At 44.6% G+C, this 22192-nt stretch overlaps 1 protein-coding gene across 1 annotated transcript; it reads right to left on the reverse strand.

Annotated features, from left to right (window-relative positions):
• Positions 1–600: 600 nt before the first annotated feature.
• LOC128701700 (transient receptor potential channel pyrexia-like) lies at positions 601–21049 on the reverse strand. Its single transcript, XM_070080867.1, has 4 exons — positions 20125–21049; positions 6570–6813; positions 5269–5427; positions 601–4157 (listed from the first exon to the last, which is right to left on the reverse strand). Exons 1-4 carry the CDS (start codon positions 20163–20165, stop codon positions 1632–1634), a joined length of 2970 nt encoding a protein of 989 aa, XP_069936968.1. The 5' UTR covers positions 20166–21049; the 3' UTR covers positions 601–1631.
• Between the last annotated feature and the right edge of the window lie 1143 nt (positions 21050–22192).

A 22192-nucleotide genomic window follows, 5' to 3' on the forward strand; every position in this document is an offset into this window, starting at 1 on the left:
TTTTCCATAACATTTTTTTACAGTCATTAAGCAAAATTTCGTTTTTCTAAGCATGGGTCCTAAGAAAGTGAGTGTGAAGGACAGTGCTGAGAAGAAAAAGAGGATAATTTCCATGGAATTAAAGCATGAAATCATAGATAAATAAGAGAGGTGTTCAGGTTTTGGATTGAGGGAAAGTGTGGGGAGCTGGCTTGTAACTTGGAGGTTGGCTCGTAACTCAGAGCAAAAAATTGACCGAGCAACCGCTTGTATCTCTAAAAACTTGTACGTTGGGACACTTGTAAGTCAAGGTTCCACTGCACTTGTAAGTCAAGGTTCCACTGCACTTGTAAGTCAAGGTTCCACTGCACTTGTAAGTCAAGGTTCCACTGCACTTGTAAGTCAAGGTTCCACTGCACTTGTAAGTCAAGGTTCCACTGCACTTGTAAGTCAAGGTTCCACTGTACTTGTAAGTCAAGGTTCCACTGTACTACTGAAGTATTGACTGCATTTGAACAAGCTGCTGAGACACTGTTCTTGAGTTTTCCAGTTTAATATCTTTATTATGTACCCAATACCCATCCTGTGGATGGTAGTCAAAAGATTATAGAGACATACAGTGGACCCCCGCATAACGATCACCTCCAAATGCGACCAATTATGTAAGTGTATTTATGTAAGTGCGTTTGTACGTGTATGTTTGGGGGTCTGAAATGGACTAATCTACTTCACAATATTCCTTATGGGAAAAAATTTGGTCAGTACTGGCACCTGAACATACTTCTGGAATGAAAAAAGTTCGTTAACCGGGGGTCCACTGTATAATGGGTCCAGGGACTGTACCTTAACATTACATAGGCACATACTGGGTCCAGGGACTGCACCTTAATTAACATTACAGAGGTACATAATGGGTCCAGGGACTGTACATCAACATTACAGAGGTGCATAATTGGTCCAGGTACTGTACCTTAACATTACTGAGGCACATTATGGGTCTAAGGACTTACATCAACATTACAGAGGCATATAATGGGTCCAGGGACTGTACCTCAACATTAGAGGCACATAATGAGTCCAGGGGCTGTACCTCAACATTACAGAGGCACATAATGGGTCCAGGGACTGTACCTCAACATTACAGAGGCACATAATGGGTCCAGGGGCTGTACCTCAACATTACAGAGGCACATAATGGGTCCAGGGACTGTACCTCAACATTACAGAGGCACATAATGGGTCCAGGTACTGTACCTCAACATTACAGAGGCACATAATGGGTCCAGGGACTGTACCTCAACATTACAGAGGCACATAATGGGTCCAGGTACTGTACCTCAACATTACAGAGGCACATAATGGGTCCAGGGGCTGGGCCACAAAGTTTTGATAGCAGAACAAGTTAGAACGGTAATAAACTGTTTAATGTATACACTTTTGTTGAACACCTGAGACACAGATTGGCTTTGGATACTTCGAAAGACTGAGTGTGTGTGTGTGTGTGTGTGTGTGTGTGTGTGTGTGTGTGTGTGTGTGTGTGTGTGTGTGTGTGTGTGTGTGTGTGTGTGTGTGTACGTGTGAACAAGCTGAGGTAGCATTGCAGGAAGAGAATGTTGGGATTCTGTATTAGAGTGAACAGAGTGTTTAAGTATTTACTCTGTACCAGGAGACTGTTGAAAGGAACTTGTACTGCCTCCCTGGCAATCACCACTGTGTTGGGTCCCGCTCACAACACCTGTGCCGTACTGCTGTGTCTGCAGTGATGGCCCTCTTAAGTGCTGCAGTGGTGCTGTTGTTAGATGCTGAGTATTGCAGTTCTGGTTATGTTGCTGAATCTGCAAAGAGAGCTGCATTAACTGGTTTTGTACTATTTGCACAATCTGATCAAGGTGTTCTTTGAGAATCTTCTCTGAGGCAGCGCTGTCTGGCAGCTGTGCTAACCTGCGGTTCAAGGCCTCACGATCATGAGTGTATTTTATCTTGAATGATTTAAGCTGTACTAGCAGATCATTCTCTTCAATATTGTTTATGTCGTCATTTGCAACTTCACGGTTACCGAGAAGGACTGCCTCCTGTAGCGTCTCTGAGGGAACGTACTGTTCTACATTCTTACGGGAAGAGCCGCGGTGTCTGTTTGGCAGAACGTGTACAACCTGAGGGATTCTGCAACGGCTGCTCATCATTATGCGCAGCTGGCGAGGGAAGCAGCGCAAGGCATGGGCTACAAGCATCAATTTTTCATAAGATACCAAGTAAGAGGCTTGCTTCGATAACCGCTTGATCTTGCCCTGGCGCTGAAGGTCCGGGATATCGTTTACAGCCAGACCAATCAAGAGGTTGGCCATCAGCACACACACCAGGAACAAGAACAAGACCAAGAAGAGGCAGGTCATGATTGGCATCTCAAGATCCTCCATCAGGTTGCTGTAGTCAATCTCACCAATCATCATCATGAGAGTCTTCACCAGGCTGCGAGGGAAGCTTATAAAAGCCTCCTTCTTATGAAATATAACCATGAAGCTTATAGCAAAGCCTATGATAAGGCTAAAGAATGCTACAATGAACTTAGTGATGGACTGGGCCACACGGGAGAACATGAGGACATACGTGCCGAGAGATGGAAAGCGACCCAGTAACATCATGAACTCAACCCAACAGAAGAATGCAGAAATAGCAGCAGAGTGCCGCACAACCGGATTCTCAATGTGACTGTCAGTGTATCTTTCCACGAAGAATACACTGTATGTCATATTTGGTAAGAAGCTTTCGTATGTGCTTGACTGGTTCATGGTGTCATTTGCTGTATCATTTTTTCCGAGATTGTCTGACACTTCTATAACACCTTCGAAAGGAATGATATGAGAAAACACAACAACGGCAGAGCTCCCCAGAGCAATGGTCTTGGTCAGTGTCTCCCACTGTTTTATATATTTTTTAAAGTTTGCAAACATGAAGATCATATCCGGGATAAGAATGAGCAGAAACATGATAATGTGTAGAATAAAAAAGATGGCAAGGCTATCAGTGTGCTCCTGCCACTTCCACGAGTTACCGCCGTATGTCATTATGATAAAACTAGTATGCATAAGGAGAAATACAAAATAAATTAAGACACTACTGTAAAAGAAAGGTTTGATTTTACGCCACTTAATGAAGAGAAAACTCTCCAGAAGTGGATGTTTGAGAAGAGGTTCAAGACGTGAGTTTGTAAGCTCTGACACGAGGGAACTCTGGATGCCTTCCTTCTCTGAGGACAAGACAGAGTAGTCGAAGGTGACTCTAAAGTCTGCGTCATGTTTTGCATTGTTGGAGAGACGGACGTGAGCATCAAACAGACGTCTGAGGAGCTGAGTCGCAGAAGGGAGGTGCTCTAGGATGAGAGAACAGCGTGATACACCATCTCTGTCTACTCGTGTCAAGTGGTCGCCATGGTTGAGGAGCAGCTCACAACAGTCGATGGATCCGCTGTGCACAGCATAATGGAAAGGTTCTCGACCTTCATTGTCTGGTGCTGTAACTAGATGTTGTATGTGGCTGGTGGCCAAGAGGGTGTTGAGGCAGGCAGCACAACCCCGGTGGCAGGCAGCGTGTAATACTGACTGTCCTCGCTGGGTCACCAGTGTAGGGTCTCCTCCCAGGGAAATCAGTGCCTCCACTACTTTCGACATGCGATGATGTGCAGCTAAGTAAAGTGGAGACTCGCTCTGTTTATTCATGGCGTTGACGTTAGCGCCGGCCCTGACGAGTTCCTTTACAATCTCCTCCACTGTGGATTCCTTGCCTGCATCACAGTCCATCAGTAGAGCCTTGTGTAGCACACTGTTGCCGCCATAGTCACAACCGGCCATTAGTCTGTGACTCCTCTTATCCTTGAGAAGGTAACGGACGACTTGAAGACTGCGAGACTTGACAGCCAAGTGAAGGACGGAGCAATGGTCACTGTCCCTCAGCGTGAAGTCTGGATCATGCTGCAACAACAACACAGTGGAAGTGAGGTCGCCTCGCCGCGCTGCGCTGTGTAGTGGAGTCTCCACACGCACTCCTTTGATGGTGGGTGGAGGCTGGCTCATCATGTCAGGTGAAGCACCCTTCTGCAGCAGTTGAGCCACACCCTCATGCCAGCCTTCACTCACAGCCAGGTGTAACGCTGTCTGACCCAAGCCATTCACTTCACCCACCTGACAATCAGACAACACATATATGCTGTAATAACATTACACAAATGTAATAACATATATACTGTACATATATAGGTGCTCCTCGACTTACGATGGTTCGACTTAGGACATTCCAACTTTACAATGGTGCAAAAGTAATTACTTTGGAGATGAAACTTAAGATAATTACCCAGCATTAAAGCAGTATTTATTTACTTTTCAATACTGTTATTTAGTTAGTTACAGTAACTGTTTGTTTATTTACTTATTCATCGACAGTAGTTATTTATTTATCATATATTCACATTCAACATATATCATATATTCACATTTATTTATCATATATTCACATTTATTTATCATATACAGTGGACCCCCGGTTAACGAACTTTTTTCACTCCAGAAGTATGTTCAGGTGCCAGTACTGACTGAATTTGTTCCCATAAGAAATATTGTGAAGTAGATTAGTCCATTTCAGACCCCCAAACATACACGTACAAATGCACTTACATAAATACACTTACATAATTGGTCACATTTGGAGGTAATCGTTATGCGGGGGTCCACTGTATTCACATTCAACGTAGCCCCATCATAAGGCGAGGAGCACCTGTGTATACTACAAATACATGTAATAAACACCAGTCGGCAGCCAAAACAAACTCACCTGGTTTTATTATATTTTAATCAGGGAAAAGTGACAAACCTTGAGACAGGGACTGAAGAAATGATTCATTAAGTGACAGAAACTGTTATAACTAGACAGGGACTAAATGAATGACTTGCTAAAGTAATTACACTTTCCCATTGCTGCCCTAATTATACCTTAAGCTAGGAACTGTAGGAATATTACATGAATCACTTTTCCCACAGAATATGTTATAACTTAACATAGGGATCAATGTAATATTTCTTTAACAAAAACTAGGTTATAACACAGGGATCATAGTAATATTTCTTTAACAGAAGGCTAGGTTATAACCTAACCCTTAAACTGTCCAAACGTAAATCTACGTTCGCTTGCGTAGCGCTCCGAACTTAGATTACGTTTTTTACATTCTTATGGAGAAAATTAAGGTTGGGATCACAATGGTAATATTCCTTATATAAGTCACAGTAGCATAATGTTCACCTTAGCATCATGGCTGAGTAGCTCTTTTAAGACCCAGATGTCCTTGGTGCCACAAGAGGCATGGAGAGGGGAGGAGCCACCATACCTGGCACTGTTGACAACCTCAGGCTCCTTCTGTAGGATATCCTGCAGGACTTCCATGTCACCTGTCTTGATAGCCTGTCAAGAAGAAACACTCCAGTTACTGTCAGTCTCACTGTCAGCATCGCTGTCAGTTATTTATAATTTCTATGTAAAGTCTTTCTTTTGATATACAGTGGACCCCCGCATAACGATCACCTCCGAATGCGACCAATTATGTAAGTGTATTTATGTAAGTGCGTTTGTACGTGTATGTTTGGGGGTCTGAAATGGACTAATCTACTTCACAATATTCCTTATGGGAACAAATTCGGTCAGTACTGGCACCTGAACATACTTCTGGAGTGAAAAAATATCGTTAACCGGGGGTCCACTGTAACAGTATTGTTTTGATGGATAATAACTCCCACAACCTACGTACTCGTTTATGGGTTTAGTGCTTCCCAGTAACAATAATAATCTATAATAAAATACACCTACCATCCGACTTACGACTGAGTTCGGTTCCGAGAAACCGGTCGTAAGTCGAAATGGTCGTAAGTCGAACTTTACTACTGAATATCAACAAAACATTTTTGTAATGACTTTATTTTATTGTTTTATTTTGGTATTTCATGTTTTACTTTACTTTTTATGTTGTTAGTACTGTATTTTATGCTGTAAGGTTTAGCATAAACACTGTGTACAACACAAATACTGGTTTATTTCCCAGAAATTTGGCATAAAAAACACGGTCGTAAGTCAAGCAGGTCGTAAGTCAAGCAGGTCGTAAGTCGAGCAGGTCGTAAGTCGAGCAGGTCATAAGTCGAGCAGGTCGTAAGTCGAGCAGGTCGTAAGTCGAGCAGGTCGTAAGTCGAGCAGGTCATAAGTCGAGCAGGTCATAAGTCGAGCAGGTCGTAAGTTGAGCAGGTTGTAAGTCGAGCAGGTCGTAAGTCGAGCAGGTCGTAAGTCGAGCAGGTTGTAAGTCGAGCAGGTTGTAAGTCGAGCAGGTCGTAAGTCGAGCAGGTCGTAAGTCGAGCAGGTCGTAAGTCGGATGGTAGGTGTAATAGTATTACAATAATAATTATAATAATATATAATATAAATAATAATATATAATAAAATAATGATAATAGAGTAATAATTATATACAATGTAATATAAATAATAATTATGATAATATCACAGCGCTGTATGACCCTAGTGGCCTAGTATTTAGTGTTGATTATAATAAAACTTACTAGGAAGATAGGATGCATGGTAGTGTCAGAACAATCAAACTGTTGGTGGTGAGCAAGTGCAGCCATGGTAGAGGCGGTGATGGTGGCACCATTCAGGGTACATTGTACGTCTTGTGTGGTACCTTCCTCCAGGCCCAGCAACAGTGTACAGTGTCGACGACAACTACCAGCATTGAGTGTCAGAGGTGACTGTTGTTGTTGTTGGTTGTCACTTGTCTCAGTGCACTCTCCTACAGCATGGCCCCTGAGTGCACAGGAAAATATTTTTAAAAGGGTGAATTTCCTCTGTAAAGATGGTTATTGAGTGAGTGATGGTGAAAGTCCTTCTTCGAGATGGAGAACACTTCTGGTAAGATAGTTACTGAGTGACGGTGAATGTGGAAATTTATTCGTACCAAAAAATTCTATAGCCTGAGTTGATGTAAATAATTTGGTGTTGAGGTCGTGGGGATCCTTAATGCATCCTTACCCCAACAAAAACATTAAAATAATAGTGTGCAAATCGATAGATTTAAATCTTAGGGATGATTTTAGGTAGACTTAAATTGTTAATAATATTAGAATTAACACTGTGACTTTAACATTATATTAGGTAAGGAAGTTAGGTTATTGTGAAAGCTAGCATCTCTTTTGTACAAGCAAGGTGGTATAAACCTCAGTAATAAATATTGACAAGTTACCAGGCACAGAACCACCTACCCAGCAACACAGGAGTCACATCATCACATCATGTACCTGTTTTCATCCCAGTATGTCATTCTTCAGGTCACCAAGCATCACCTACACCTCACTCTCTGCCAATATATACTGTGTTGTAACCTCTGTATGTTAGAAGTGATCGAGGTTCCAGGACTAAAATGTTTTCTAATATGTCCTAATGTTTACTTGTTTTTCTAAACCAATAAATAAGATGAACTAGAGGCATGCAAAGCTGTGCCTTGTTTTTCTTCTTTCAGCTGTCATTTTTAGTTTTTTTTTATTAACACATTGGCTGTCTCCCACCAAGGCAGGGTGGCCCGAAAAAGAAAAACTTTCATCATCATTTGCTCCATCACTTTCTTGCCAGAGGTGTGCTTTACACTACAGTTATAAAACTGCAGTATTAACTGCAGTATTAACAGACACTGTACTTACCATCTCCAGGACTCAAGTCCGGCCTGCTGGTTTCCCTGAGTCCCTTCATAAATGTTACCTTGCTCACACTCCAACAGCTGTCATGGTGGTAACAGTTAACCTTTGACTGTTTACACTGTATATACAGTATACATCTTACGCGCCACTGTTTCTGACGTATTAATACGCGTAAATTCTAGCGGCTTCAAATCTAACGGGAGAAAGCTGGTAGGCCCACATGTGAGAGAATGGGTCTGTGTGGTCAGTGTGCACCACATAAAAAAAATCCTGCAGCACACAGTGCGTAATGAGAAAAAAAAACTGACCGTTTTTTTGGATTAAAACGCCGACTTTGAGGTGTATTTTTGTATAGTATTTATCGTTGTATTCCCGTTTTCATGGTCTCAAGTGATAAAATGGAAAACATATTACAGAAATAGAGATTATTTTGATTACTTTCACAAAGAAAACGACCTTGAAATTGAGCTCAAAATAGCGGAAATGTTCGATTTTTACCAATGTTCAGGAGTAAACAAATCACACCACACGTCCAATACACGTCAACTGGGGAGTCTAATATTCTTTCACTAGTGCACTGATATTATTTATACCATTTTTACAATAATGCAGTAGTCTGCATAACAGTAAATTTTGTATTTTTTTGTATGAATAAAAAATCAAAATAGAAGGCAATAATAATGTAAGAGGGGCCTAGAGATGTGACTGATGAACAGAGGATATGTTATTTTAGTGCCAGGAATGTCTACATTGTTTATTCTGGACTCTATTTTGAAATTGGCATCTTTTTTAATTTGCTTGAAATTGGCCAAATTGCCAATTTCTGACCACTTTACTGGGTAGTTCAAATTGGTAAATGGGCAGTTTCTTGTACTCAACTGATAGATAATATGAAGTTCTAAAGAAATAGCTATGAGTTTGGTCGACTGGAACAAAGGAATTGGCTGAAAACAGAGCTCAAAATCTGCGAAATCGCCGATACGTATATGTCGCCGAGACCTCTAACTTCGCGGGAGCGTAATTCTGTGAGTTTTCGACCAAATTTCATACTTTTGGTGTCATTACCATCGGGAAAAGATTCTCTATCATTTCATAAGAAAAAATAATTTTTTTTTTTTCCAAAAATTTATCGACATAGGATGACAGTTTCAGAAAGGGGCCTGCGACAGTCAAAGGGTTAAAGAGCTCATAGTTCAAGTTTCCCACATGGCTTGAAATGCTTGCCTGGTGACCAACGAGAATAAGACTTCTTGAAATACTGTGGATATTCATCTCTTCCCAGGGTCCCGTTGTGAGCATTACCTCTGCATTCAGTTTAGTAACGGGGTAGACCGAAGTGTTAATAATATAATACTTGGGTAGTATTATATGCATTAATAGTAGATTGTAGTCACGGTCCCTGTGAAGCCTAACTGTATCCTGTGTATTTGCCAATACAACTCTTTCTCACTTCTTGATAGACCTAGAGACAAGCAGATGTGGACAGGCTATACTTTCCAAGTACAGCAAAACCCCTGTATCCGCATATCCTATATGCACAGTGTCAGTTATCCGCTGTTTGCCATGGCCTGAAAATAACCCCTAATTTTGCTTAATAATAGCCTCAGGTTGCCGGGAGCAAGGGCCTAGTAACCCCTTCTCCTGTATAAAGTACAGTGGACCCCCGGTTAACGATATTTTTTCACTCCAGAAGTATGTTCAGGTGCCAGTACTGACCGAATTTGTTCCCATAAGAAATATTGTGAAGTAGATTAGTCCATTTCAGACCCCCAAACATACACGTACAAACGCACTTACATAAATACACTTACATAATTGGTTGCATTCGGAGGTAATCGTTATGCGGGGGTCCACTGTACTAAATTTAAAAACAGAAACTTTTTGTTTTTCTTTTTGGGCCGCCCCGCCTTGGTGGGATACGGCCGGTTTGTTGAAAAAAAAAAAAATAGCCTCAAAGTGCAAAAGTAGTGAGAAGCCAGGAAGTGCTTCCCATCAGTGAAAAAAATGCTAATTCTACACTTATTATGCATAATTTATAAATTAAACTTTATAATAGGTATGTATGTAATGAAAAATAAGTTACAGGGTTGGCTACTATCCACAGTTTCAGTATCTATTACAGGAACTTGGAATATATTCCCCATGGATCTGGGAGTCCTACTGTAATACCAATAATAACACCTCCGTATAAGTCTCTAGTGTCTCCTTCATTACCATTCACCCATTCAAGAACTCCCGTGATAAAAGTTATTTTTGGGAAAGGAGGGTAATTTAGCCATGGGTTATTCTGTGGCAGAACTAGCAGCCAAGATTGCTGAGTAAGTATCCCTTGAATATTGGACCAGAAGCTAGTTTCCCCATGTGTACATAAATATTGGTATAACCCCAATGAATTCAGGGACCCCTCAAGGTCCACACTGTAAATAAGTCACTTTGACCTTTTTTGTGTTATCCTTGATAATATACACATATGCTGCTATATATGATAATTTATGTAACTATTTATGTGTACCTGTACCTGAATAAACTTACTAAGGTGTATGGGGATACTAACACCTATTAACTATTTGCAGGAATAATTTCTGAGCACATGGCATCTTGAAGAGAGGAGCCAATAGGAACTTAGATTATCCTGGAAGGAATCAAGGTGTTTCTGGCTAGTATATACTCCACAATAAAGGTAAGTCTATTGTAGTTTGTGCATGGAGACAAGAATTTCTGGCAGGATACATAAGTTCCAAGTGTAGCCTAGAAGTGCTTGTGAGAATGATACTATAGGAGTCTTGTGTCAACTGTGGTTGCCAGAGGAGTCTTGTGTCAACTGTGGTTGCCAGAGGAGTCTTGTGTCAACTGTGGTTGCCAGAGGAGTCTTGTGTCAACTGTGGTTGCCAGAGGAGTCTTGTGTCAACTGTGGTTGCCAGAGGAGTCTTGTGTCAACTGTGGTTGCCAGAGGAGTCTTGTGTCAACTGTGGTTGCCAGAGGAGTCTTGTGTCAACTGTGGTTGCCAGAGGAGTCTTGTGTTAACTGTGGTTGCCAGAGGAGTCTTGTGTCAACTGTGGTTGCCAGAGTGAGCATCTCACAAGGTGTAATAACGTTGGTAGAATTACCAGTAATATGTAGAGTAAAAGGACACAAGTGCAACTAATGTGACATTATATTGTGGCAGTATTTCACTCTCCGAGAACTTTGTCAAGTTGACATGACAAAGTTCCTGGAGACTTAGTTGAATATCTGCACCCTATACCCATCCTGTGGGTGGTAGTCACACCATACCCATCCTGTGGGTGGTAGTCACACCATACCCATCCTGTGGGTGGTAGTCACACCATACCTATCCTGTGGGTGGTAGTCACACCATACCCATCCTGTGGGTGGTAGTCACACCATACCCATCCTGTGGGTGGTAGTCACACCATACCCATCCTGTGGGTGGTAGTCACACCATACCCATCCTGTGGGTGGTAGTCACACCATACCCATCCTGTGGGTGGTAGTCACACCATACCCATCCTGTGGGTGGTAGTCACACCATACCCATCCTGTGGGTGGTAGTCACACCATACCCATCCTGTGGGTGGTAGTCACACCATACCCATCCTGTGGGTGGTAGTCACACCATACCCATCCTGTGGGTGGTAGTCACACCATACCTATCCTGTGGGTGGTAGTCACACCATACCCATCCTGTGGGTGGTAGTCACCCCATACCCATACTGTGGGCATGGTAGTCACACCATACCCATCCTGTGGGTGGTAGTCACACCATACCTATCCTGTGGGTGGTAGTCACACCATACCCATCCTGTGGGTGGTAGTCACACCATACCCATCCTGTGGGTGGTAGTCACACCATACCCATCCTGTGGGTGGTAGTCACACCATACCCATCCTGTGGGTGGTAGTCACACCATACCCATCCTGTGGGTGGTAGTCACACCATACCCATCCTGTGGGTGGTAGTCACACCATACCCATACTGTGGGCATTAGTCACACCATACCCATCCTGTGGGTGGTAGTCACACCATACCCATCCTGTGGGTGGTAGTCACACCATACCCATCCTGTGGGTGGTAGTCACACCATACCCATCCTGTGGGTGGTAGTCACACCATACCCATACTGTGGGTGGTAGTCACACCATACCCATCCTGTGGGTGGTAGTCACACCATACCCATCCTGTGGGTGGTAGTCACACCATACCCATCCTGTGGGTGGTAGTCACACCATACCCATCCTGTGGGTGGTAGTCACACCATACCCATCCTGTGGGTGGTAGTCACACCATACCCATCCTGTGGGTGGTAGTCACACCATACCCATCCTGTGGGTGGTAGTCACACCATACCCATACTGTGGGCATTAGTCACATCATACCCATCCTGTGGGTGGTAGTAACACCATACCCATACTGTGGACAGTAGTCACACCATACCTATCCTGTGGGTGGTAGTCACACCATACCCATACTGTGGGCATTAGTCACATCATACCCATCCTGTGGGTGGTAGTCACACCATACCCATACTGTGGGCATTAGTCACACCATACCCATACTGTGGACAGTAGTCACACCATACCTATCCTGTGGGTGGTAGTCACACCATACCCATACTGTGGGCATTAGTCACATCATACCCATCCTGTGGGTGGTAGTCACACCATACCTATCCTGTGGGTGGTAGTCACACCATACCCATCCTGTGGGTGGTAGTCACACCATACCTATCCTGTGGGTGGTAGTCACACCATACCCATACTGTGGGCATTAGTCACATCATACCCATCCTGTGGGTGGTAGTCACACCATACCTATCCTGTGGGTGGTAGTCACACCATACCCATCCTGTGGGTGGTAGTCACACCATACCTATCCTGTGGGTGGTAGTCACACCATACCCATACTGTGGGCATTAGTCACATCATGCTCATCCTGTGGGTGGTAGTCACACCATACCCATCCTGTGGGTGGTAGTCACACCATACCCATCCTGTGGGTGGTAGTCACACCATACCCATCCTGTGGGTGGTAGTCACACCATACCCATCCTGTGGGTGGTAGTCACACCATACCCATCCTGTGGGTGGTAGTCACACCATACCCATCCTGTGGGTGGTAGTCACACCATACCCATCCTGTGGGTGGTAGTCACACCATACCCATCCTGTGGGTGGTAGTCACACCATACCCATCCTGTGGGTGGTAGTCACACCATACCCATACTGTGGGTGGTAGTCATACCATACCCATACTGTGGGTGGTAGTCACACCATACCCATACTGTGGGTGGTAGTCAAAAGATTACAGAGGTACATAATGGGTACTGGGACTGTACCCCAAAGTTTTGATAACTGGACAAATTACAAAGGTAATGAACCATTCACATGTTTACACCTGGCCTGGAGGCCTGGTCACAGACCGGGCCGCGGGGGCGTTGACCCCCGGAACTCTCTCCAGGTAAACTCCAGGTGGTCAGAGGTACATAATGGCTTTGTCAGGCTGGCTTGACAAACCTCCAGGAGTTAAATGTTGCCTCAATAAAAATGTCACATTACCTGGATACCTGGATTATGCCCTCACGGCTCAATCTGTGACCAGGCCTCATGGTGGATCAGGGCCTAATCAACTAGGCTGTTACTGTTGGCCTCACACAACCTGACATACGATCCATAGCCCAGCTGGTCAGGTACTGACTTTAGGTGCCTGTCCAGCACCTTCTCGAAGACAGCCAGGGGTCTATTGGTAATCCCTCTTATGTATGCTGGGAGACAGTTGAACAGTCTTGGGCCTCTAACACCTATTGTGTTGTCTCTTAACGTGCTAGTGGCGCTGCTGCTTTTCATTGGGGGGATGTTGCATCGTCTGCCGAGTCTCTTGCTTTCATAAGGAGCGATTTTTGTGTACAGGCTTGGTACTAGCCCCTCTAGGATTTTCCAGGTGTATATAATCATGTATCACTCCCGCCTGTGTTCCAGGGAATACAGGTTCAGGAACTTCAAGCGTTCCCAGTAATTGAGGTGTTTTATCTCTGTTATGCGTGCCGTGAAGGTTCTCTGTACATTTTCTAGGTCAGCAATTTCACCTGCCTTGAAAGGTGCTGTTAGTGTGCAGCAATATTCCAGCCTAGATAGGACAAGCGACCTGAAGAGTGTCATCATTGGCTTGGCCTCCCTAGTTTTGAAGGTTCTCATTATCCATCCTGTCATTTTTCTAGCAGATGTGATTGATACACTGTTGTGGTCTTTGAAGGTGAGATCCTCTGACATTATCACTCCCAGGTCTTTTACATTAGTTTTTCATTCTGTTGTGTGGTTGGAATTTGTTGTATACTCTGATTTTTTTTTTATTAACACACTGGCCGATTCCCACCAAGGCAGGGTGGCCCGAAAAAGAAAAACTTTCACCATCATTCACTCCATCACTGTCTTGCTAGAAGGGTGCTTTACACTACAGTTAATATTCTGATATGGTTTTAATTTCCTCACGTTTTCCTTATTGGAGTAATTGAAATTTCTCATCACTGAACTTCATATTGTTTTCTGCGGCCCATTTAAAGATTTGGTTGATGTCCACCTGGAGTCTTGCAGCGTCTTCAGTGGAGGACACTGTCGTGCAAATTTGGGTGTCATCTGCAAAGGAAGACACGGTGCTGTGGCTTACATCCCTGTCTAAGACAGGTATGAGGATGAGGAACAGGATGGGAGCAAGTACTGTGCCTTGTGGAACAGAGCTTTTCACCGTAGCTGCCTCAGTCTTTACTCTGTTTACTACTACTATTTGTGTTCTATTTGTTAGGAATTTATAGATCCATCTACCAGCTTTTCCTGTTATTCCTTTATCATGCATTTTGTGCATTATTTCACCATGGTCACATTTGTCAAAGGCTTTTGCCAAATCTGTGTATACTACATCTGCATTTTGTTTGTCTTCTACAACATCCAGGACCTTGTCAAAGTGGTCCAGTAGTTGGGACAGACAGGAGCGACCTGCTCTAAACGTATATTGCCCTGGGTTGTGTAATTGATGGGAATCTAGATGGGTGGTGGTCTTGCTTCTTAGGACCCTTTCAAAGATTTCTATGATATGGGATGTTAGTGTTACTGGTCTGTAGTTCTTTGCTATAGCTTTACTGCCCCCTTTGTGGAGTGGGGCTATGTTGTTTTTAGTAACTGTGAGATGACTTCTGTGTCCATGCTCCCTCTCCATAGGATGTTAAAAGCACATGATAGGGGCTTCTTGCAGTTCTTGATGAACACAGAGTTCCATGAGTCTGGGCCTGCAGCAGAGTGCATGGCCATGTCATTTATTGCCTTTTCAAAGTCATTTGGCATCAGGATAATATGAGGTTTGAGTCTACCAAATTCTGTGTCCCTCTCTTAAAAAATTCATTTAGATCTTCGACTCTCAGTCTGGTTAGTGGCTCACTAGAAACTGAGTCATATTGGGACTTGTGTAGCTCAAACATTTCCTTACAAGTTCCCACAGTGACGGAGTGAAAGATGAAAGTTTTTCTTTATTGGGACAGCCTTCCTGGGACCTCCCACAGCTTGTTTCCCTGGCCTTTTTCCGACAGGCTGGTGGAACCACACGACTGGAAAGCTGGGGATGAGATACAGAAACAGTCCATGGATGTGTAATGATGTTTCTTCTTAACCCTTTCAGGATTTCCGACGTACTAGTACGGCTTACGCACCAGGGTTATTGACGTACTAGTACGCCTAAATCCTAGCGCCTTCAAATCTAGTGTGAGAAAGGTGGTAGGCCTACATATGAAAGAATGGGTCTATGTGGCCAGTGTGCACAGTATAAAAAAAATCCTGCAGCACACAGTGCATAATGAGAAAAAAAACCTCCGACCAAGTGTTTAGTTTAAAACAGTGACTTTGCAGTGTATTTTTATATGCTATTTATGGTTGTATTTTAGTTTTCCTGGTCTTGTTTTATAGAATGGAAGACATATTACAGAAATTGAGATGATATTGATTGGTTTCGTAATGAAAAGTACCTTGAAATTGAGCTCAAAGTAGCAGAAATGTTCGATTTTTACCCAAGTTTAAAAGTAAACAAATCATGCTACGCGTCCAATACACGTCAACTGGTGAGTCTAATATTCTTTCACAAGTGCGCTGATATTATTTATATAATTTCTATACCATTTCTACACTAATGCAGTAGTCTGCATAACAGTAAATCTTCTATTTTTTGTGCGAATAAAAATTCAAAGTGGAAAGCAAAAGAAATGTAAGAGAGGCATGGAGACGTAACTAATGAACAGAAAAAAATGTTATTTTAGTGACAGGAATGTCTGTCTTGTTTATTATGGACCCTATTTGGAAATTGGCATCTTCTGAAATTTGTGTGAAATTGGCAAAATTGCCAATTTCTGACCACTTTATTGGATAGTTGAAATTGGTAAATGGGTGGTTTCTTGTACTTATTCGATAGAAAAAAATGGAGTTCTAGTGAAATAGATATGATTTTTGTCGACTAGCACACAGGAATTGGCCAAAAATAGGGCTCAAAGTGGGTGAAATTGCCGATGTGTAAACATCGTCGAGACCGCTAACTTCGCGATAGCATAATTCCATAAGTTTTTCATCAAATTTCATACTTTTGGTCTCATCATGGTCGGGAAAAGATTCTCTATCATTTCATAAGAAAAAATAATTTTTTTTCCGAAAAATTTTCGACCCTGAGAGCGAATTTTGGAGAGGACCTCTCGACCCTGAAAGGGTTAAAGAAGGTATACACTACTGTTTAGATGGATATTGTGTGAATGATAGTGAATGTATTTTCTTCTCTGAGATGGAATACGCTTCTGGTAAGATGGTTATTGAGTGAAATGTGTTATCTTCTTAGTCTTATTAGTAGCACCTGTTGACTGTACTGACTCTGACTTGTGCTTCCTCAGATCTGACATGATGACTCACTATTAACACTGATAATATTCGCTGGGATTTTTAACCTAGAGGGTTAGCCATCCAGTATAACCCAGGGTAGGGAGGGTTATCCACCCAAGATAACCCAGGGTAGGGAGTGTTAGCCACCCAGGATAGCCCAGGGTAGGGAGTGTTAGCCACCCAGGATAGCCCAGGGTAGGGAGTGTTAGCCACTCAGGATAGCCCAGGGTAGGGAGTGTTAGCCACCCAGGATAGCCCAGGGTAGGGAGTGTTAGCCACCCAGGATAGCCCAGGGTAGGGAGTATTAGCCACCCAGGATAACCCAGGGTAGGGAGTGTTATCCACCCAAGATAACCCAGGGTAGGGAGTGTTAGCCACCCAGGATAGCCAAAGGGAGGGAGTATTAGCCACCCAGGATAACCCAGGGTAGGGAGTGTTAGCCACCCAGGATAGCCCAGGGTAGGGAGTGTTAGCCACCCAGGATAAGCCAAGAAAGTCAGTGCGTCATCAAGGACTGTCTGTCTTATTTCCATTGTGATCCTTCGATCTTGTCCCCCAGGATGCCACCCACACCAGTCCACTAACGCCCAGATACCTACTTACTGCTAGGTAACTAACAGCTAGGTACCTACCCACTACTAGGTGAACACTGCTAGGAGGTAACTAACACCCAGGTACCTACTTACTGCTAGGTGAAGAGTGACAGCAGGTGTCTTAAGGAAATACACCCTTATGTTCCTCCCGTACCTGGGATCGTACCACAGACCTCAGTGTGTGACCTGAGTGTGCTACCAACCCAGATACACACTCCCCACATATCTAATTATGGTATATATTTAAAAATGGGAGTTTATGGGTGCCCAGTGTTGCACCTATACGAGGTTATGGGTGCCCAGTGTTGCACCTAGACGAGGTTATGGGTGCCCAGTGTTGCACCTAGACGAGGTTATGGGTGCCCAGTGTTGCACCTACACGAGGTTATGGGTGCCCAGTGTTGCACCTACACGAGGTTATGGGTGCCCAGTGTTGCACCTGCACGAGGTTATGGGTGCCCAGTGTTGCACCTAGACGAGGTTATGGGTGCCCAGTGTTGCACCTACACGAGGTTATGGGTGCCCAGTGTTGCACCTAGACGAGGTTATGGGTGCCCAGTGTTGCACCTACACGAGGTTATGGGTGCCCAGTGTTGCACCTAGACGAGGTTATGGGTGCCCAGTGTTGCACCTAGACGAGGTTATGGGTGCCCAGTGTTGCACCTAGACGAGGTTATGGGTGCCCAGTGTTGCACCTAGACGAGGTTATGGGTGCCCAGTGTTGCACCTACACGAGGTTATGGGTGCCCAGTGTTGCACATGCACGAGGTTATGGGTGCCCAGTGTTGCACCTAGACGAGGTTATGGGTGCCCAGTGTTGCACCTACACGAGGTTATGGGGGCCCAGTGTTGCACCTAGACGAGGTTATGGGTGCCCAGTGTTGCACCTAGACGAGATTATGGGTGCCCAGTGTTGCACCTACACGAGGTTATGGGTGCCCAGTGTTGCACCTACACGAGGTTATGGGTGCTCAGTATTGCACCTACACGAGGTTATGGGTGCCCAGTGTTGCACCTACACGAGGTTATGGGTGCCCAGTGTTGCACCTAGACGAGGTTATGGGTGCCCAGTGTTGCACCTACACGAGGTTATGGGTGCCAAGTGTTGCACCTACACTAGGTTATGGGTGCCAAGTGTTGCACCTACACGAGGTTATGGGTGCCAAGTGTTGCACCTACACGAGGTTATGGGTGCCAAGTGTTGCACCTACACGAGGTTATGGGTGCCCAGTGTTGCACCTAGACGAGGTTATGGGTGCCCAGTGTTGCACCTAGACGAAGTTATGGGTGCCAAGTGTTGCACCTACACGAGGTTATGGGTGCCCAGTATTGCACCTACACGAGGTTATGGGTGCCCAGTGTTGCACCTACACGAGGTTATGGGTGCCCAGTGTTGCACCTACACGAGGTTATGGGTGCCCAGTGTTGCACCTACACGAGGTTATGGGTGCCAAGTGTTGCACCTACACGAGGTTATGGGTGCCCAGTGTTGCACCTACACGAGGTTATGGGTGCCCAGTGTTGCACCTACACGAGGTTATGGGTGCCCAGTGTTGCACCTACACGAGGTTATGGGTGCCCAGTGTTGCATCTACACGAGGTTATGGGTGCCCAGTGTTGCACCTAGACGAGGTTATGGGTGCCCAGTGTTGCACCTACACGAGGTTATGGGTGCCCAGTGTTGCACCTACACGAGGTTATGGGTGCCCAGTGTTGCACCTACACGAGGTTATGGGTGCCCAGTGTTGCACCTAGACGAGGTTATGGGTGCCCAGTGTTGCACCTACACGAGGTTATGGGTGCCCAGTGTTGCACCTAGACGAGGTTATGGGTGCCAAGTGTTGCACCTACACGAGGTTATGGGTGCCCAGTGTTGCACCTACACGAGGTTATGGGTGCCCAGTATTGCACCTACACGAGGTTATGGGTGCCCAATGTTGCACCTACACGAGGTTATGGGTGCCCAGTGTTGCACCTACACGAGGTTATGGGTGCCCAGTGTTGCACCTACACGAGGTTATGGGTGCCCAATGTTGCACCTACACGAGGTTATGGGTGCCCAGTATTGCACCTAGACGACGTTACCATTTCAATAATAAAACTGTTTATCCTAATTACTGATTCTGTGTACAGTCTGGGACTGAACCTAATTATATTTTGAAATTCAGACGTTCAGAGGTTGTAAACATCCCCCCCCTTCCTCACACACACCTACGACACTGGAGGACAGGAGAGTTAGGGGAGATATGATAACGACATATAAAATACTGAGAGGAATTGACAAGGTGGACAGAGACAGGATGTTCCAGAGATGGGACACAGCAACAAGAGGTCACAATTGGAAGTTAAACACTCAGATGAGTCATAGGGATGTTAGGAAGTATTTCTTCAGTAATAGAGTTGTCAGGAAGTGAAACAATCTGGAGAGTGATGTAGTGGAGGCAGGAACCATACAGAGCTTTAAGAAGAAGTATGATAAAGCTCAAGGAGCAGGGAGAGTGACCTAGTAGCAACCAGCAAAGAGGTGGAGGGGGGCCAGAAGCTGTGAATCGACCCCTGCAACCACAAATAGGTGAGTACACAACATACCTTCTCCTAGAAGACGATGTAATCAGTCCATCACCCTTAAAGTTTTGAGGTGGTCAGTCCCTCAGTCTGGAGAAGAGCATTGTTCCATAGTCTGAAACAATATGGACTTGAAGTGACAGGATGGAGCCTTATATAGCGCCAGGAGGTGAGTTCTTACCTCTCCTAGTGACCTACGTCTCAACTCCTGGCGCTATATAATGCTCCATCCTGTCACTTCATCTCCATATTGTTTCAGACTATGGAACAATGCTCTTCTCCAGACTGAGGGACTGACCACCTCAAAACTTTAAGGGTGATGGACTGATTACATCGTCTTCAAGTCTCTTCTGCTTCTAACATACCTTCTCCTGAAGAAGGGCCATATCCTGAGTGAGTTCTTCATTATCCTGAGAGATGAGAGTAGAACAGTGTGGGTAATATATCCTTGTTATCCCAGCTGTACCAATTTAAAATATATTATCCACTTGTTTCAGTACGAATCAGTGTATTTGAGTACTTAACTGCTCTTTAAGAGGCAAGTTTATTGTTTATTGTTTTGTAGGGGACTTAAAGTTTATATTATCTGGTGTAGTATAACAAGAGTGAACATCAAGTGAGAAGTGTTGGATCTGAGAGGGACATGACCTCTCAGTGGCCTCTCACTACTACTACTACTACTACTACTACTACTACCCTGCACCTCTCCTTCCGACAGTATTTAAGTCTCCGCACTGTCGCTTGATCTTCAGATAGTTCCTGACTATGGAACTGAACTTCTCCAGGCCGAGGGACTGACAACCTCAAATTCTACGACTTTAAGGGTGATGGACTGATTACATCGTCTTCACATCTCTACTGTTCCTGCCTACTTTCTGTATTCGACTGAAGAAGCCTACTGTGTAGGCGAAACGTTTCGGAATAAAGTTGTCTAACTGTTGCATATGTGTCTTATATAACAAGAGTGTTCTTGAGAGTAACACTGTGTTGATAGGAGTGTTGTGTAGTGTGTTGAGGAAGACAGGAAGTAATGGTGGGAGGTAGACGGTAGATGCTTGTAGTTGTTGTGATGGTGGTGTCTTGTTCGTCGGGAAACACACGTAGTTACAGAGTGAGGATGCTACCCTCACACTACACTGTGTCACTGACACAACAAGCCTTCAACACACGTTGTCACAGAGTGAGGATGCTACCCTCACACTACACTGTGTCACTGACACAACAAGCCTTCAACACACGTTGTCACAGAGTGAGGATGCTACCCTCACACTACACTGTGTCACTGACACAACAAGCCTTCAACACACGTTGTCACAGAGTGAGGATGCTACCCTCACACTACACTGTGTCACTGACACAACAAGCCTTCAACACACGTTGTCACAGAGTGAGGATGCTACCCTCACACTACACTGTGTCACTGACACAACAAGCCTTCAACACACGTTGTCACAGAGTGAGGATGCTACCCTCACACTACACTGTGTCACTGACACAACAAGCCTTCAACACACGTTGTCACAGAGTGAGGATGCTACCCTCACACTACACTGTGTCACTGACACAACAGTCCTTCAACACACGTTGTTACAGAGTGAGGATGCTACCCTCACACTACACTGTGTCACTGACACAACAGTCCTTCAACACACGTTGTCACAGAGTGAGGATGCTACCCTCACACTACACTGTGTCACTGACACAACAGTCCTTCAACACACGTTGTTACAGAGTGAGGATGCTACCCTCACACTACACTGTGTCACTGACACAACAGTCCTTCAACACACGTTGTCACAGAGTGAGGATGCTACCCTCACACTACACTGTGTCACTGACACAACAGTCCTTCAACACACGTTGTCACAGAGTGAGGATGCTACCCTCACACTACACTGTGTCACTGACACAACAAGCCTTCAACACACGTTGTCACAGAGTGCGGATGCTACCTGCTACCCTCACACTACACTGTGTCACTGATACAACAAGCCTTCAACACACGTTGTCACAGAGTGAGGATGCTACCCTCACACTACACTGTGTCACTGACACAACAAGCCTTCAACACACGTTGTCACAGAGTGAGGATGCTACCCTCACACTACACTGTGTCACTGACACAACAATCCTTCAACACACGTTGTCACAGAGTGAGGATGCTACCCTCACACTACACTGTGTCACTGACACAACAAGCCTTCAACACACGTTGTCACAGAGTGAGGATGCTACCCTCACACTACACTGTGTCACTGACACAACAAGCCTTCAACACACGTTGTCACAGAGTGAGGATGCTACCCTCACACTACACTGTGTCACTGACACAACAATCCTTCAACACACGTTGTCACAGAGTGAGGATGCTACCCTCACACTACACTGTGTCACTGACACAACAAGCCTTCAACACACGTTGTCACAGAGTGA

The sequence above is a fragment of the Cherax quadricarinatus genome, unplaced genomic scaffold, assembly GCF_038502225.1.
Source record: "Cherax quadricarinatus isolate ZL_2023a unplaced genomic scaffold, ASM3850222v1 Contig1150, whole genome shotgun sequence".
Taxonomy (NCBI): Eukaryota; Metazoa; Arthropoda; class Malacostraca; order Decapoda; family Parastacidae; genus Cherax; species Cherax quadricarinatus.